Here is a 19,431-nt window from a genome sequence, read left to right as displayed (position 1 = left end):
AACTGACATGAGGTTAATCCAGTCAATCGCGCACACACACTAGCTGAATATGCAGAGCTAGCGGGCAAATATTAACTATTAAGCTAGCTAGTAATTATTCCATTTATGTGGCCTCGTCAAAGATGGAATCTTTGCTATCGTCAATTTATTCCAAGATCAGCATGCAGATGATGTAAGTTAGTGCTTCAAAGTCCCTGTGATAAGGTTAGCGATAAAATGAAGTCCAAACTGAACAGAACTACACTCTCTTCTACCATTGTCTTAAATATATTTAATGGTCTCGTTGCAAAAGCTAAATTGTCGCAAGGGAACTTTAATTTATTTATTTTATTTCACCTTTATTTAACCCGGGTAGCAAAGATTATAGCAAACACCATTGAAACGGAATTGGTGCTCGCTAGCTTTGCAAATTCAGCTATTGTTGGAAGCCAGCCAATATGAAACAAACTATTAAAATTACAAAAGGTTGCAGCATATGTTGTGTAAATGGTGAACTCATACAGCTGTCAACTCTTGTCATTTTAATCCGTTTCACATTTGCTAGCTACATTTTAGATCGAAGCCCAAATAGAATGATAAAAGATAAGATGATAGAAGCCCATCTCCTACTTTAAATAACCTACACACTGTGTGTGTGTGTAGCCAGCCAGCCAGGTAAAAAAATGGCAGAAAAATAAAAGACAGACACAGTATTTTTCAGTACACCAAAACGCAAAGTAAGAACCCTAGTAGCCTATCTCTCAAAGACTAGTTGATAAAATGTTCATAAGAAATAAATGAAATTCTAATGGAAATGTTTCACAATGATGTCATTAGGCAGAGCAGGCAACAGATGGCACACAGACAGCAGGGTTGGGGACAGATATGCAGGGACAGACTTGCAGAGACAGGGAGTCTCAGGTAAGTTTGTTGAGTCTTTGTTTGGCAACATTATGAAAGGTTCTCAATGTTTTTGACTTGTAAAATAGGAACATAATTGGAAAATGCCATGGATACCCCCACTCTCAACTTAAACTGGTGACTGAACTAAGATTTGTTAAAGGCAATGGTATTGCTGTTGTGATTAGTTGTGTAGTTTTGGGTACCGGTAGTTAGGAGTACGGCAAACACCTTATTTCTTTGGTTCCTCAATATACATTTACCATATTACAATGTAGGCTATGTGTTACAGCACTACTTTTGGTGTCCCCCTCAGGAATTGCTCTTGAGAAAATTTCATGTAATTGTCCCCTCCAAAGTTGATATCAGATTTTCGCCCCTGGTTGGATGGACTATTTACAGATGGGTTATGTACAGGTGCAGTGATCTGTGAGCTGCTCTGATAGCTGATGCTTAAAGTTTGTGAGGGAGATATGAGTCTTCAGCTTCAGTGATTTTTGCAATTCGTTCCAGTCATTGGCAACAGAGAACTGGAAGGAAAGGCAGCCAAAGGAGAAATTGGCTTTGGGGGTGACCAGTGAGATATACCTGCTGGAGCGCGCGCTATGGGTGGGTGCTGCAATGGTGACCAGTGAGCTGAGATTTGAGATTTGTTCCCATTGGAAACGACAGGCTATGGTCAATCTTGGGTTAGTTATCCAAATATTTCCTTGTTGTGCCTGCAAAATGACGCTTTTACCACAGATAGAAAAATGAAACAGATATTTCACCGGATGTATAAATGTGAAGCATGCGCTTGGCGTTTCCACTCACTACAAAATATGGTAGTGAGAGGAAGCCCACTGGCCGCGGTGGGAGAAGATGGAACGAGATGAATTTTGGCCGATAGTTTGCTCGTTGATGAAACATGTGATCTCAATATAGTTTTCTATCCAAAACTAAAATCTGTTACGAACAGAGTGGACTACGTTTTGTAGACTTTGCCATTTGTTATTTAGAAGGAGCGCAAAGGCGAATTGAGTTACTACACACGCCAACTTCACAGACGCGCCAATAGGATCTCGCTTGCTCGTGCTTGGCTCTGCCCAACTCCTTGCTTTTTCTGCCCACTATGACTAATTTGTTCCCATTTGAAACGACGGGCTGTGGTCTATCTTGGTTTAGTTCTATACATCTTTGCTATAACTATTGCTCACTATAAGCATGGAACTAGTTAGTGCAACCATTTGTTTTACGGGGAACAAAATGAACTGCTGCACCGTACCATTGCATGAATTAATGGAAATTGGAAGCGAATGAGCTAGCCATCATTTTGAGTGGTTTGGTGAATGCTGGTCAATTTAAACTGCGTATATAAAAATAACAGTTACTAAGTTATTTAAATATACAAATTATTATCTTCTGAATAAAGACCGGAAGGTGTGTGAACGACGGGCGGCAGTCCAATTTGGTAACTTCAAATAGGCCAGAATAAAGATGGAAACGATACTTGACCTACCAATCGAAAATAAGATATTTTATGCTGTTCTGGTGTTCTCGTGGACGGTTTATCTATGGGAGGCCTACCTTGCGTACAGACAGGTAATTGTTTACTTTTTTTTTTCGTAACTGTCTCTCTGTCAATACCGCACAAGGCCCCCGCTGCTGCCCCATTCATAGACGCTACTAGCTAACTACTTTAGCGCCTATTGACAATAGAACCTTCTGACCGGTGATGTTAGTTAATAACCTTTACGGGATCGGTGCCCCCCCCCCCCCCCCCCCTGTGATTAGCCAGAGGGTTTAAGTAACAACAAAAATTCAGGCTGTGATTAGCCAGAGGGTTGAAGTAACCAAAAAAATTCCCAGGACCTAGACATAAATGATTTGGGCAGAAATATGACATTCTTGTTAATCTAACTGCACTCTCCATTTTACAAAGCAATACAAAAACATGGAACATTTCCTTACAAGGCAGAATGATGAATACAATTACATTTTACTTTAGCTACTTTACTGGTTGTCTGTGCAGTTGGTCCTTCAGCTGGTTGAAATTTGAGACAACATATCCACAGGAAAGTATTATTTAGTCAACTTTTTAGACCACCAGTACTGCAAAATGTCTATCACCGGTAACATGCGCAAACCATGTAGCTAAATGCCTGCAAGACTTTGGTTAGTTTGCGTGCATGTACTTACTTCTGTCTTGTGCATGTGCCTTTAGTTGATGAACAAAAAATCGGGATAGCCACACAGAAACCTGTGTTTTGATAATACTTTCCTGTGGATATTTTGTCAAATTTAAAAGTAATATGAATAACTTGTCTTCTAACTACATAGCGAAGGATATACAGGTCGACCATGCACGTGCCACAAGAGTTGGGGAAGATCATGGACACAGATACCTTTGAGAAGTCACGTCTTTATCAACTGGACAAGAGCAACTTCAGTTTCTGGTCTGGACTATATTCAGAAACTGAGGGGACGGTAGGTACAACTAAACGATCCATTGGTTTGTTAGGACCTACTTTGTTATATTAGAACGTAGCTGCCTCTATCTGCTTACAGAGCATATCACCAAACAGAGGGAATTTTGTGTTTTTAACACTGTTGTTGTCGTCTCATAGCTGATCCTGCTCCTTGGTGGAATCCCTTTCCTTTGGAAAGTTGCTGGGACTGTGACTGCTCGTTTTGGATTGGGCCCAGAGTATGAAGTGTGTGAATGCTCCACGGTTAAAATGATCAGTCCAGTATTACAAAGGCTTATTTTCTTGAATCATTCCATATATTTCAAATGGTTCTTTTTCTTTCAGATCTTCCAGTCTCTTTCGTTTCTGATGCTTGCGACACTGTTCAGTGCCTTCACTGGTCTTCCCTGGAGTATCTACAACACCTTTGTCATTGAGGAGAAGCATGGCTTCAACCAGCAGGTACACTGTCCAAACTCTCTGGGGACATCCTTATTATACAGGCAAGCGTTTCGTAGTTTGAATCAATTACACTTTTTCACTGGCATGGTTTTAAACATACAGTCTCTGTTTTTTTGTTGTCGTCTATGGTTCTTCTTTCAGACGCTGGGGTTCTTCCTGAAGGATGCTGTGAAGAAGTTTATTGTGACCCAGTGTATCTTGTTGCCAGTGACCTCACTGCTCCTCTACATCATCAAGATTGGTGGAGACTTCTTCTTCATCTACGCCTGGCTCTTCACACTGGGGGTCTCTCTGGTTAGTCCTTTCACCTAGGGCTGTGGCGGTCATGAAATTTTGTCAGCCGGTGATTGTGAAGTAAATAACTGCCGGTCTCATGGTAATGCACCGTGAATTAATATAAACACGTTTAGCATCTCCTGGCTTCCATGCATAGCCTACAAGCTACTGATGCAGACCTTGGGAACATCTACATTTTAAAAAGTATAATAAATCCATTTAATATAGCCTACACCATCACAATAAATCCATCCATAGTTTTGATGTCTTCACTATTATTCTACTAAAGATCTACCCTGGAATGAATACCGTAAATTCCGGACTATAAGCTGCAACTTTTTTCCCAGCTTTGAACCTTGCGGCTTAAACAATGATTTTCAAAAACATTTGCATTGATGTCAGTTATTAGAGGGACAATAGAGTGCTGAGTACCAGTCATTTAGCAAGTTTGGTAGGCTACTAATGACCATCAGCAACCTCAGTTTGGAGAAACCTAGTTACCGTGACTAAACGGTCAAGTGGAATTTGACTGCTGGCATGACTCGTGTGGTGGTAATACGGTCACCGTAACAGCCCTACTTTCACCTCCTAGCTACCTTGAAACAGGCTCAAGCGATTAAATTATGCTTAATGAGTTAAGCTATTGTCAAATTAGTCTAAAGTATTTCATTCTGATCATTCTTCCTCACTCTTAGGTGCTGGTGACCATCTATGCTGACTACATTGCTCCCCTATTTGACAAGTTTACCCCTTTGCCAGAGGGCGAGCTGAAGGAAGAGATTGAGAGCATGTCCAAGTCTATCAATTTCCCCCTCACTAAGGTCTATGTAGTAGAAGGTAAGGCACAATACATTAACTCAACAACTAGTTTTGTCCAAAAGATGTGACTGCTTCCACTGTATCTATAATTGTATAATAGTAAGTATAATGGGCCCTGAGGAGACCAAGGCATAAGTTGGAGGTGGTCACATTTTCGCTGTAACATATGGTCAGTAAAGTTTTGTAATTAGGGCTGTCAAGTGCTAAAAACATTGAATCGAATTTGCTAAAATTAAGCTGTAATTTACGATTTTTCATACAAAAAACATTACAAGAATATTGACATCTTGATTTTTGTCTTAAGGTAACGGTTAGGTAAATTGAGAAACCACACTTTCTTTAACCTCTATCAACTTGTTTTTACATTGCATTGTTTTTAGCTTTATAGATTATGTATTGGATGTTTTCAGTGTATTTTGAATGTTTCGGATAATGCAATTTAATCAAAAATGTAGTGCACTAAAATTGCAAAAAGTGAACTGATTTAACTCTGACAGCCCTAGTTGTAATGATCTGTTTTGACCTATTCTTCCAGGTTCCAAGCGCTCCTCCCACAGTAACGCTTACTTCTATGGGTTCTTCAAGAACAAGCGCATAGTGTTGTTCGACACCCTGATGGAGGACTACTCTCCCCTCAACAAGGACGGAGAGCCAGAGAATGTGCCTGCAGAGGAGACTGACACACCAACTGAGGCCAAAGCCAAGCCCAAGGTCAGACGTACTCCTTTACACAGAGAACTGTGTGTCAACATGTTATTTATCTAAAATACTGAAAGAAGGTTCAGGACTGCAACTTGATTTCCTTCAATTATATTTATTGCTGAAACAAGCTTCTTCAAAGCACTCCATTATTACTGAGCACGGCTTCAGCAATACAGAACAGTTTTGTAATCTTGGTTAGAGCTCCGCAAGCACACTACAATTTTGATGTTATGAATCTAATTTGTTGAGTGGTCCTATCATAGAAACCAATAAGATGGTATACTAGTATTTGTAGTCAGTGTTTCATACATAATTCATTATAATCAAGCTATTTATGTTCTAACTCTTTTCAGAACAAGAAGCAAGGCTGCAACAACCCAGAGGTCTTGGCCGTATTGGGCCACGAGCTTGGCCACTGGAAGTTGGGCCACACTGTGAAGAACATTGTCATCAGTCAGGTTTGTTTGGAAATTCCCTTGATATGCGTTTGCATGTCACATCTATACCAATATTCCACTCTTGCAGATCCTGGAAATTCACATGTTGATGTAGAAATGTCAATAACCATGTTACCATCCACAGTTTTTATGCGAGTAAAGTCAGTGTAAAAAAAGTATAATAATCACGACAGCTGTGATGGAAACGGAGTTTCGGTACAATTTTCTAAATGCCGACAGATCATTTGTTCATTTGATATGGTGTGATATTTTTGTGTCGGTAAAATGTATTATCTAATTACGTAGACTAGTCTACCCGCATTGTATCTGCGAGCTGTTGGCTAGAGTGCACGTGCCAAGACCAGAGTAGGCACATTTGCTATTTAACTCAACAGTTTTTGTGACAAAACTATCGGTAGAGTTGAAAATGCGATGGAAACGCATTGAACTTAAAAATGTTTAGGTACATAACATCAGGTAAAAAAAAGTACATTTCGTGTGCACTATGTCATCACGCACTGATTTTTATCCACAAGTCCGTTTGGTGGAAACACCACTGTTTAAAAAATATATATACAGTGAGGGAAAAAAAGTATTTGATCCCCTGCTGATTTTGTACGTTTGCCCACTGACAAAGAAATGATCAGTCTATAATTTTAATGGTAGGTTTATTTGAACAGTGAGAGACAGAATAACAACAACAACAAAATCCAGAAAAACGCATGTCAAAAATGTTATAAATTGATTTGCATTTTAATGAGGGAAATAAGTATTTGACCCCCTCTCAATCAGAAAGATTTCTGGCTCCCTGGTGTCTTTTATACAGGTAACGAGCTGAGATTAGGAGCGCACTCTTAAAGGGAGTGCTCCTAATCTCAGCTTGTTACCTGTATACAAGACACCTGTCACAGAAGCAATCAATCAATCAGATTCCAAACTCTCCACCATGGCCAAGACCAAAGAGCTCTCCAAGGATGTCAGGGACAAGATTGTAGACCTACACAAGGCTGGAATGGGCTACAAGACCATCGCCAAGCAGCTTGGTGAGAAGGTGACAACAGTTGGTGCGATTATTCGCAAATGGAAGAAACACAAAAGAACTGTCAATCTCCCTCAGCCTGGGGCTACATGCAAGATCTCACCTCGTGGAGTTGCAATGATGATGAGAACGGTGAGGAATCAGCCCAGAACTACACGGGAGGATCTTGTCAATGATCTCAAGGCAGCTGGGACCATAGTCACCAAGAAAACAATTGGTAACACACTACGCCGTGAAGGACTGAAATCCTGCAGCGCCCGCAAGGTCCCCCTGCTCAAGAAAGCACATATACATGCCCGTCTGAAGTTTGCCAATGAACATCTGAATGACTCAGAGGACAACTGGGTGAAAGTGTTGTGGTCAGATGAGACCAAAATGGAGCTCTTTGGCATCAACTCAACTCGCTGTGTTTGGAGGAGGAGGAATGCTGCCTATGACCCCAAGAACACCATCCCCACCGTCAAACATGGAGGTGGAAACATTATGCTTTGGGGGTGTTTTTCTGCTAAGGGGACAGGACAACTTCACCGCATCAAAGGGACGATGGACGGGGCCATGTACTGTCAAATCTTGGGTGAGAACCTCCTTCCCTCAGCCAGGGCATTGAAAATGGGTCGTGGATGGGTATTCCAGCATGACAATGACCCAAAACACACGGCCAAGGCAACAAAGGAGTGGCTCAAGAAGAAGCACATTAAGGTCCTGGAGTGGCCTAGCCAGTCTCCAGACCTTAATCCCATAGAAAATCTGTGGAGGGAGCTGAAGGTTCGAGTTGCCAAACGTCAGCCTCGAAACCTTAATGACTTGGAGAAGATCTGCAAAGAGGAGTGGGACAAAATCCCTCCTGAGATGTGTGCAAACCTGGTGGCCAACTACAAGAAATGTCTGACCTCTGTGATTGCCAACAAGGGTTTTGCCATCAAGTACTAAGTCATGTTTTGCAGAGGGGTCAAATACTTATTTCCCTCATTAAAATACAAATCAATTTATAACATTTTTGACATGCGTTTTTCTGGAGTTTTTTGTTGTTCAGTCTCTCACTGTTCAAATAAACCTACCATTAAAATTATAGACTGATCATTTCTTCGTCAGTGGAAAACATACAAAATCAGCAGGGGATCAAATACTTTTTTCCCTCACTGTATTCGCATTAAAATCTGTCGCCAATTGAATGGAAACCTTGGTAATGGTTACATTTTTCTCCCCTGCCTCTGTTCTTGCAGATGAACTCCTTCCTGTGCTTTTTCCTCTTTGCTGTGTTGATTGGACGAAAGGAGCTATTCATAGCCTTTGGTTTCTATGACAGCCAGCCCACATTGATTGGTTTGATGATCATATTCCAGTTCATCTTCTCCCCATATAATGAGGTGAGTGACTCCCATCTCCTAAACAATGCATTTATATCTAACATCTTAATACGCTTCAGTGGAGGCCTTAGATGTTAGCGCTGCAAGTGCTGTGCAGTGTTTGTTTTGCGAAAATACCTTGGGCATAGTAGCAAATATTATCCAACGAAATATACAGCTAAACCTACAATATAGAGTATCTATTAAACGATATAAAATGTATAACCAAATCTATTTTTTTGATGGAAATGGCATGTTATACTTTTTTTTTTAACATTCTCCAAATACGTCCTTTTAGTAGTGTTGTGTCCTTTTTGAGTTTGGTTCGATTATTTAAAAATAAATCGGTTTTTGGTTTAGATTTATTTTTGTAAACATTAAATGCATTATGTGGGTTTAATGCTGTAACAATACAGAATAAAACGATTAATAAAAGTCCCATGATGGTAGTGACTGCCCATTACTGCTTATCACTTATTAACCATAATTTATTCATATTACTTTACTTTAATAAAATGTGTTGTGATTTTACATTTTTTTATGTCTTTATTATTTCATTCGTAGTCATCTTATCTATAAAGAGCGAGCTGCTTTCTATGAAGAAATACTAAAATTGTGATTGTCAGACAGCAAAGTAAATAAGACATACTTTTATGACTGCTGATTACCAACTATCAATCACTTAGATCATGTCCTTTCAGGTAGAGACCTCGCAAACCAACTGCTCTCTATCCCTCTATCGCATATTCTTCTGTCTCTTTTACGTAGCAGGCGTAAAAGAAACAGACTGGACAAGTAGGCGCACAATGGATTATGGTCATTGTAGTTAATTACCACATTTTCAGCGCTACACTATCGATTATTGGTCTGTTGGAAACTACAACACCCTACCACATCGCACAGTTCGGGAATTCAAATAACTGAAGCATTGAAAATAACGCATTTCAGTTAATCGTTCATCACAATTTTTTAGAAATGGAAAAGCTCTCAGAATAGTGATGCAGGTCTTTAGATGTTGTACACATGAAATTGTCATTCCAAACTTGATCCGCACCGTTATATTCCATTTTGTTGCTATACGAGTTATACCTCTCCATTCTAGCAGCAGGCTGTACAGAGAATGGAACAGCTGGATAGGGGAAACAGCTGGTATCGCACAAAATGAAGTATTACGTTACCGGTAAAGTTCACAATGACAATTCCATATGTACAACATCTAAAGACCTGCATCACTGTACTGAGAGCCTTTCAGATTTCTAAAAGGACATATTTGGATGTTTTTGGAGCATTTTTTCCTGAGTCTCCACAATGAGGACGTGAACCGCTGGTTGGGGAAGTTTATAAAAAAAACATGACATTTACATAAAGAAATTGAGATTTGGTTGTAAAAAAAGCAGAGTTGAAGTTGTTTTATTAGTTGTACTGTATGTACGGGATACGCATGGTATACATCGTCCAGCAAAATGCTTACTTGCTGGTTCCTTCGACAATGCAACAACAATAATAAATAGTAAAAAATAGAATACGAATATAAAGTAAATGGCAGTAGAATAGAATAAATGTTTGAGTATAAGTAAACTCAGCAAAAAAAGAAACGTCAGCAAAAAAAGAAACTGCGCTTATTTTCAGCAAACTTAACATGTGTAAATATTTGTGTGAACATAAGATTCAACAACTGAGACATAAACTGAACAAGTTCCACAGACAGGTGACTAACAGAAATGGAATAATGTGTCCCTGAACAAAATCAAAAGGAACAGTCGGTATCTGGTGTGGCCACCAGGTGCATTAAGTACTGCAGTGCATCTCCTCCTCATGGACTGCACCAGATTTGCCAGTTCTTGCTGTGAGATGTTACCCCACTCTTCCACCAAGGCACCTGCACGTTCCTGGACATTTCTGGGGGGAATGGCCCTCACCCTCCAATGCAACAGGTCCCAGACGTGCTCAATGGGATTGAGATCCGGGCTCTTCGCTGGCCACAGCAGAACACTGACATTCCTGTCTTGCAGGAAATCACGCACAGAACGAGCAGTATGGCTGGGGGCATTGTCATGCTGGAGGGTCATGCCAGGATGAACCTGCAGGAAGGGTACCACCTGATGGAGGAGGATGTCTTCCCTGTAAGGCACAGCGTTGAGATTGCCTGCAATAACAAGCTCAGTCCGATGATGCTGTGACACACCGCCCCAGACCATGACGGACCCTCCACCTCCAAATCGATCCCGCTCCAGAGTACAGGCCTCGGTGTAACGCTCATTCCTTTGACGATAAACGCGAATCTGACCATCAAACCTGGTGAGACAAATCCGCCACTCGTCAGTGAAGAGCACTTTTTTCCAGTCCTGTCTGGTCCAGCGACGGTGGGTTTGTGCCCATAGGCGACGTTGTTGCCGGTGAGGACCTGCCTTACAACAGGCCTACAAGCCCTCAGTCCAGCCTATTGCGGACAGTCTGAGCACTGATGGAGGGATTGTGCGTTCCTGGTGTAACCTCCTTGCAGCATGCCTAAGGCACATTCACACAGATAAGCAGGGACACTGGGCATCTTTATTTTGGTGTTTTTCAGAGTCAGTAGAAAGGCCTCTTAGTGTCCTAAGTTTTCAGAACTGTGACCTTAATTGCCTACTGTCTGTAAACTGTTAGTGTCTTAACAACCGTTCCACAGGTGCATGTTCATTAATTGTTTATGGTTCATTGAACAAGCATGGGGAAACAGTGTTTAAACCCTTTACAATGAAGATTTGTGAAGTTATTTGGATTTTTACGCATTATCTTTGAAAGACAGGGTCCTGAAAAAGGGACGTTTCTTTTTTTGATGAGTTTATAATACAGGAAGGCACAATTTATAGTACAATATTTACATCTGTTTTGGGGAAGGAGTGTATAAATTGAGCAGTATAATAAGAATCTGGTAGCAGCAGTACTGATGTGTGCGGAGAATCAGAGCAGGTGGTCTCCTTTAAGTCAGCTTTAAACAGAAAATGCTGTTAAAATCGAGATGAGGATGGGATGCTAAGAGTACCTCTGACACTTCACTGAGGAAAACTGAAATGGTTTCCCATTCCTACCTCCAGGTCCTGTCCTTCTGTCTGACTGTCTTGAGCCGCAGGTTTGAGTTCCAGGCAGACGCCTTTGCGCGGGGCATGGGCCGAGCCTCAGAGCTCTACTCCGCCCTCATCAAGCTCAACAAAGACAACCTGGGCTTCCCTGTGGCCGACTGGCTCTTCTCCATGTGGCACTACTCCCACCCTCCCCTCCTGGAGCGCCTACGGGCCCTGGGCGGCACCAAGCAGGACTGACGGGCCCTGAAGGGAGAGCCACGTCTGCTGCCTCTCCCCAAGGGCCTCCGCAAGCCACTTCTGGCCCTCTGATGTCCTCCCCACCCCATCTTTCTTGCTGTTGCCCTGTTTTTGTTATCCTTTATCCTCACCAGTAGGTTCCTTTTTTCAATTTCGAACTTGCACAATACCAAAATGTTTTGATGAGACGAAGATATCTCGTCTATGCTTATTCTAGGCCACCATGAAGATACAGATGTCATAAACACAAAACCATTGTGGGCATAAATAATTGCCTTAATGTTATTTTAAGCACTTGCCACTAGTACAGGTCACATTTATCAAGGATTGCTCATATTTTGGCAAGGTTTTTATTTCTTACTCAATTTTATTTACTTCCCTAAGAATTTGTCATTCCAAATGTTTTCTCATAAAACCTCAAATTGTATTGTAACGGTCCCGGTCCAATCCATTTTTAGAAGTGTTTGGAAAAGAAACTGCTCCCCGATTATCAAGTGTCAATAGGATGTATTGCTTGTACAGAGAACGGGCCATCAATTAATTCATAGTATAAACTGCTGCCTAGGCTGGTCGACTGGCTCAATCTACAACTGTTATATATAGTTTCAGTGCCTGTGACTTCCCAGGGATCTGTGACTTGTGATCGTTTTTAAGTAAAGCTTTGGCCAGTGACAACATAGGAATTCACTATTTAGGTTACATTTCTCCGCATTTCTTTTTGACACAATTTCGTTTTTTTTTTATGCACTTGTTTGTAAACAATGGTCTGACCATATTGTACTTGTAAATAATTGATTAGCGATTAGCTTTGCAAAAGGAGAAAATGTACGCAAACTTTTGGCCTATTTGAATGTGGTTTGGAATCTTCTGTTAATGTGTTTTGTTCTCTACTTCTGGTGCCTATGTGCGAGGTTTGATCGTGAACCCAGTTTTGATTGACAAAGGCTGGGGGACTGGGGTGGCTATAAGTCACCTCACATCACAAAACTCAAGTGTTTGGTTTGATAAAGGACATACAGTACTTTTCTTGCAGTATTGTGAATAAAGTCCCTCACAGCAGCTGTCCTATTTGTCTCACCTTTGCTATGGTAGTGAGTCGTGATATACAGTGAGCTCAAAAAGGCTCTGTACTTCAGCACTTTGGATTTGAGGGCAGCTTCATCCATATCAGGTGAACCGTTTTTAGAAATTACATCACTTTGTACAAACTCCTCCCGTTTTAGGGGACCGAAAGTATTGGGACCAATTCACTTGTATTAAAGTAGTAAAAAGTTATTTGATCCCATATTCATAGCACACAATGACTACATCAAGCTTGTGACTACACATTTGTTGGATGTTTCAGATTATTTTGTGCCCAATAGAAATTAATGGTAAATAATGTATTGTGTCATTGTGGAGTCACTTTTATTTTTATTGTACCTACATGCTAGGCAGTGTCTAGCAATTTTTTGGGGGGCCTTTGGCAAAGACTCCAGCCACCCGAGACAGGGACTGGACTGTTCTCCATGCTCTCATCTGGCAGGCGACACAGGTGCATCAAGGCTTAGCAAACAGACTTCTAAACAGCTTCTATCCCCTGACCATAAGACTTATGGCTAACAGTTACTGCTCTCCCTCTCCTACATACTATCCACACTGACTCGAGGCCCATCCACAGGTCTCTAACCACTCAGACACAACCTATGCTGTTGCTAAAATGATTATTGATTACTCCATTACACTGCTGTCCATTGATTGTCATTACCATTGGTATCCACTATTACTCCTGTTTACAAGTATACACAGTGTACACAGCATTAAGAACACCTGCTCTTTCCATGACAGATTGACCAGGTGAATCCAGAAGAAAGCTATGATTCCGTATGGATGTCACTTGTTAAATCCACTTCAATCAGTGTAGATGAAGGGGAGGAAACAGGTTAAAGAAAGATTTTTAAGCTTTGAGACAATTGAGACATGGATTGTTCATGTGCCATTCAGAGGGTGAATGGGCAAGACAAAAACTAAGTGGTAGTAGGTAGGTGCCAGGCGCACCAGTTTGTGTAAAGAACTGGAACGCTGCAGGGTTTTTCACGCTCAACAGTTTCCCATGTGTATCAAGAATGGTCCATCACCCAAAGGACATCCAGCCAACTTGACAACTGTGGGAAGCATTGGAGTCAACATGGGCCAGCATCCGTGTGGAACGCTTTCGACACCTTGTAGATTCCATGCCCCGCCGAATTGAGGCTGTAAGTATATTTATATATTCCTGCTACCAATCACTCTTCAGCCCTGTTTACATGTACATTCTACTACCAGTCACTGTTTTAAAATATAGAAACCTACCTCAAATCATTTCAGTATCCCTTCACCACAGGAGGTTGGTGGCACCTTAATTGGGAGGACGGGCTTGTGGTAATGACTAGAACGGAATCAGTGGAATGGTATCAAATATGTTCAATGCGTTTAATACCATTCCATTTGCTCTGTTCCAGCCATTATTATGAGCCGTCCTCCCCTCAGCAGCCTCCACTGCCCTGCACATTGAATAAGGTAGTGTCACTGACCTGTATATACTTCCGTTCTAGTGTTAACTCGCATTGTAGTTCATTTTCATTACATTTGTTATTCTATTTTCTATTATTATTATTATTATCACTGCATTGTTGGGAAAGAGCTCTCAAGGTAAGAATTTCCCTGTACTGTTTTAGACTTGTTGTATCCTGTGCAACAACTTGGAAATGTTAAAATACAAAAGGTAATATCTTATTTTAAATGTCAAGTAGTTGTTGTGTAGGCCTACTGTGTATTTGACAACATGCATATGGCAAACAAATCTATAATTTAGCAGAAGTGCTCACAAGCTGGAGTAGACCAACGCAATAAACAAATGGCAACGCCACTACGTAGTGCGCAGCGCATGGATATCAAACTGGGTATCATGCTGTCCGCTATATGAGGCCGTACCATTACAAATAGGGGTGGACATATTTCCAAGTGACATTTTGGTTAAGACTGATAGCCATTTATTAAAACGTGTCTAATGATAAAATCCACACGTCTTTAAGGATGGTACTGTAGTCTATTGAGCTGGATCTAATTGATCCTTCATAGAAAAATAATAAAGACTCAGCTCATCCGTTTACACACCCATTTTAGACAATGGTGAGGACCTGTTGTGGTTTATTTTGCTAGACAAGGGCAAATGGTCAAATGATAGTTTTGGTGCGAAATGGCAAGATTTTTGAGACCTGACGTTAGGAGTCTACTCACCACACAGCTAAGGATGACATCTGACCAGGTAAAAAGGCACAACATATAAGACCACGTTTTGCTTCTGTAACCGATGTGAAATGGCTAGTTAGTTATTTTGTGGCGCGATGGGTAACGATGCTTCGGTGGGTGTCAGTTGTTGATGTGTGCAAGGGTCCCTGGTTCGAGCCCAGGTTGGGGCGAAGAGAGGGACGGAACCTACACTGTTACACTTCTGCTGCTAATACAATCTAAAGTTCAAGTGAAACAAGTGGTTTTCAATTGTCAAGTGATTTGACAATGGCCTTGGATAACTTTTTAATGTTATTTTTGTTACCTACTCAGTCAGTTAATGTTTCACTGATATTTGGAACTTGCATCTAGATTCTGGTGCAACATTGTAGCAAACGACTGTACTGACAGCATTCTATGACGCGAAATAGTTTTGTAAGCAGTTCAATGTGTCCAGTTGAAAGCCAAGTAAGAAAATACATATATACACACACACACACCTCCGGTCTGATGTCTTCATGGAATTTGTCCATCCAATGAATCGTTATTGAAACAAGTCTCTGGTGCTGTCAGTTGTTGCACACGATGGTCAGAGGTATTTTTAAATTAAGGCATTGTTGACGTTCTCTTGTCAACTCCGTACAATAGGTATTTTAAGTGAACATTAAAGGAGGGCGTTTTACATTGGGACATGAAAATCAATGTGTGAGGCCATATGGCCTAACATTTTGCAATGTATTGACATATTAGATTAGTGTTCCACATGCAAAAAGATTCCCATTTCAATCTTTGCTTTAGTTAATTCAGCTGCATGTCACATGACACCAATTAGTACTAATAACCATTTACTTTTATACAGCATATGCTGATAAGAGCCCAGCCTTTACCATTGTACAACGAAAGCTTTATGCAATTTGAAGGTCATAAAAATTTTTTCGGTAATAAAATATGTGAATTACACAACACACCAATGTCATACATGTTCCTTAGTAGGAGTAACTTGTTATTATGTTTACTTATTCATTTATCTTTCCTCATGTACCAGCTCGGTGAGTTGGGCAAAGGTGCAGGGAAAGGAGGGGGTGGCGGAGGATCTGTCAGAGAGGCAGGAGGAGCCCTTGGAAAGAAACAGGCCGCAGAAGAGGAAATGTACTTCAGGTGAGTTGGGGCTTATACAGTACATTACCAAAAGTATGTGGACACCTGCTTGTCGAACATCTCATTCCACAATCATGGGCATTAGTATGGAGTTGGTCCCCCCTTTGCTGCTATAACAGCCTCCACTCTTCTGGGAATGGCTTTCCACTAGATCAGGGCTGCCCAACTGTCTTCCTGGAGATCTGCAGTCCTGTGAATTTTCAGTCCAACCCTAATTTACTACTAATTAGCTGTACAACAAGACCTTAACTAGCTGAATCAGATATGCTAAATTAGGGTTGGATTGAAAACCTACAGGACAGTAGATCTCCTGGAAGAGGGTTGGGCAGCCCTGCACTAGATGTTGGAACATTGCTGCGGGGACTTGCTTCCATTCAGCCACAAGCATTAGTGTGGTCGGGCAGGGATGTTGGGCGATTGGGCCTGGCTCGCAGTTGGCGTTCCAATTCATCCCAAATGTGTTTGATGGGATTGAGGTGAGGGCTCTGTGCAGGTCAGTCAAGTTCTTCCACACCGATCTCGTCAAACCATTTCTGTATTGATCTCGCTTTGTGCGAAGGGGCATTGTCATGCTGAAACAGGAAAGGGCCTTCCCAAAACTTTTGCCACAAAGTTGGAATCACAGAATTGTCTGTCATTGTGTGCTGTAGCGGAAAGATTTCCCTTCACTTGAACTAAGGGTCTACCCCGAACCATGAAAAACAGTCCCAGACCATTATTCCTTCTCCTCCAAACTTTACAGTTGGCACTATGCAATTGGGCATGTAGCGTTCTTCTGGCATCCGCCAAACCCAGATTTGTCAGTCGAAGTACCAGATGGTGAAGTGTTATTCATCACTCCAGCCGACTCTTGGCATTGCACCTGGTGATCTTAGGCTTGTGTGGGCTCCTCGGCCATGGAGACCCATTTCATTGAGCTCCCGTGCAAATGTTGCTTCCGGAGGCAGTTTGGAAATCGGTCGTGAGTGTTGCAACCGAGGACAGATTGATTTTTACATGCTCGCCGGTCCCGTTTGAGCTTGTGGCCTACCACTTCGCGGCTGAGATGTTGTTACTCCTAGACATTTCCACTTCACAATAACAGCACTTGACTAGGGCAGCTCTAACAAGGCAGAAATTTGACGAACTGACTTGTTGGAAAGGTGGCAACCTATGACGGTGCCACGTTTAGGCCATTCTACTGCCAATGTTTGTCTATGGAGATTGCATGGCTGTGCGCTCGATGTTGTACACCTGTCAGCAACAGATGTGGCTGAAATATCTGAATCCATTCATTTGAAGGGGTGTCCACATGCTTTTGTGTTTATAGAGGTTTTGTGACAGTCTCCCCGACCTATAGAGGCTTTGTGACAGTCTGTCTCATGTCATCACTGTACCTCATACTTTCCTATCTCTGAATCCAGACGAAAAGAGCAGGAGCAGTTGGCTGCACTGAAGCAGCACCACCAAGAGGAGATTGATCACCACAAGAAGGAGATTTCGAGACTGCAGCGCGAGATTGACCGTCACAAGGGGAAAATTAGGAAGCTGAATCATGATGATTGAGACTCACTATTTGAATGAAGCCCAGGGATTCTTTATTGCCAACCCCTAGTCATTGCCTGCATTGCCTCTCTGGGCCTGCTCTGTATGTGTGATTAATTGTCCTGTATATGCTCGAGGTTATTAAAACAATTATTTGAAATGGTTAATGTTCTACTTTTTCATGGTTATTGCTTTCAATTATTGTTAATGCTAAGATGATCATTTGAAGGATGATGACAGTCCGTGGAGCTGGTAGAGGCGTCATGCCCATAGGGGGCAACAGGGTCCTGTTTTGACATTTTGTGATGTTAAATTAATTACTAAACTTAAATTTTAAGCCCACGTTTTATAATAATTATAAAATAAATTGTCAGCTGTATTTTGCGGAGCGGCACACTGACTGGACCAGGCAAAGAGTACACAATATTTTATTTTTATTTGAAGGATGAAATCTCTTGATACGCCATCTCATTTTCAGGAGTGTCGGGGGAAATAACTATACTTAGTAACAAGAATAATATAGAAACTACTGTCTAATAATCAACTACTGTCTAAAAACTACTACTACTAATATAACTAAGTACCTATAATATATTCATACAGTGTCTTCAGAAAGTATTCAGACCCATTTGAATTTTTCCACATTTTATGTTACAGTCTTATTCTAAAACGGATTTAAAAAAAATCCTCAGCAATGTAACATTTTCAAATGAATTAAAAGTCAAAAACAGACCTTATTTACATAAGTATTCAGACCCTATGCTATGAGACTTGAAATTGAGCTCCGGTGCATCCTGTTTCCATTGATCATCCTTGAGATGTTTCTACAACTTGATTGGAGTCCATCTGTGGTAAATTCAATGGATTGGACATGATTTGTAAAGGCACACACCGGTCTATAAGTTCCCACAGTTGACAGTGCATGTTGGAGCAAAAACCAACCAATGAGGTTGAATGAATTGTCTGTAGAGCTCCGAGACAGGATTGTGTCGAGGCACAGATCTGGGGAAGTGTACCAAAAACATTCTGCAGCATTGAAGGTCCCCAAGAACACAATGACCTCCATCATTATTAAATGGAAGAAGTTTGGAACCACCAAGATTACCTAGAGCTGACCGCCCGGCCAAACTGGGCAATCAGGGGAGAAGGGCCTTAGTCAGGGAGGTGACCAAGTACATGATGGTCACTCAGACAAAGCTCCAGAGTTCATCTGTGGAGATGGTAGAACCTTCCAGAAGGACAACCATCTCTGCAGGACTCTACCAATCACGCCTTTTTGGTAGTGGCCATACGAAAGCTATTCCTCAGTAAAAGGCACATGACCGCCCACTTGGTGTTTGCCAAAAGGCACCTAAAGGACCCAGACCATGAGAAACAAGATCAAATTATTTGGCCTGAATGCCAAGCGTCTCGTCTGGAGGAAACCTGGCACTATCCCTACGGTAAAGCATGGCGGTGGCAGCATTATGCTGTGGGGATATTTTTCAGCGGTAGAGACTGGGACACTTGTCAGGATCTAGGCAAAGATGAAAGGAGTAATGTACAGAGAAATCCTTGATGAAAACCTGTTCCAGAGCGCTCAGGACCTCAGACTGTAAATAGTCAAGGCAGGCCATTTGATTAGTTGTTCAGCAGTCTTATGGCTTGGGGATAGAAGCTGTTAATAAGGAGCCTTTTGGTCCTAGACTTGGTGCTCCGGTACCGCTTGCCATGCGGTAGCAGAGAGAACAGTCTATGACTTGGGTGACTGAAGTCTTTTGTACAACTTTTTGGGCCTTTCTCTGACGCTCC

At 41.5% G+C, this 19,431-nt stretch overlaps 2 protein-coding genes across 2 annotated transcripts; both read left to right on the top strand.

Moving 5' to 3' along the window:
• Positions 1-2,149: 2,149 nt before the first annotated feature.
• On the top strand, positions 2,150-12,773 carry face1 (CAAX prenyl protease 1 homolog). Its single transcript, NM_001140076.1, is given in 10 exon segments — positions 2,150-2,460; positions 3,199-3,345; positions 3,486-3,572; positions 3,672-3,788; positions 3,930-4,082; positions 4,760-4,901; positions 5,419-5,594; positions 5,939-6,043; positions 8,285-8,428; positions 11,485-12,773. Coding segments are annotated over 10 exon segments (1,401 nt in total). The 5' UTR covers positions 2,150-2,355; the 3' UTR covers positions 11,710-12,773.
• A 1,904-nt stretch (positions 12,774-14,677) lies between these two features.
• Positions 14,678-17,807, top strand: LOC106610705 (ATPase inhibitor B, mitochondrial). Its single transcript, XM_014210203.3, has 3 exons — positions 14,678-14,995; positions 16,004-16,116; positions 17,520-17,807. Exons 1-3 carry the CDS (start codon positions 14,927-14,929, stop codon positions 17,659-17,661), a joined length of 324 nt encoding a protein of 107 aa, XP_014065678.1. The 5' UTR covers positions 14,678-14,926; the 3' UTR covers positions 17,662-17,807.
• The last annotated feature ends 1,624 nt before the right edge of the window (positions 17,808-19,431 follow it).

The sequence above is a fragment of the Salmo salar genome, chromosome 09 (assembly GCF_965601325.2).
Source record: "Salmo salar chromosome 09, fSalSal1, whole genome shotgun sequence".
Classification (NCBI taxonomy): Eukaryota; Metazoa; Chordata; class Actinopteri; order Salmoniformes; family Salmonidae; genus Salmo; species Salmo salar.
Note: the sequence above shows the minus strand (reverse complement) of the source record. Positions and strands in the feature narration are given on the sequence as shown.

Excerpts from the sequence above, each read along its gene's own strand:
- LOC106610705 (XM_014210203.3), top strand. The coding sequence starts at position 14,927 with ATGGCAAGATTTTTGAGACCTGACGTTAGGAGTCTACTCACCACACAG. Across the intron at positions 14,996-16,003 it reads TAAGGATGACATCTGACCAG|CTCGGTGAGTTGGGCAAAGG; the intron begins GTAAAAAGGCAC and ends CTCATGTACCAG. Across the intron at positions 16,117-17,519 it reads GAAGAGGAAATGTACTTCAG|ACGAAAAGAGCAGGAGCAGT; the intron begins GTGAGTTGGGGC and ends CTCTGAATCCAG.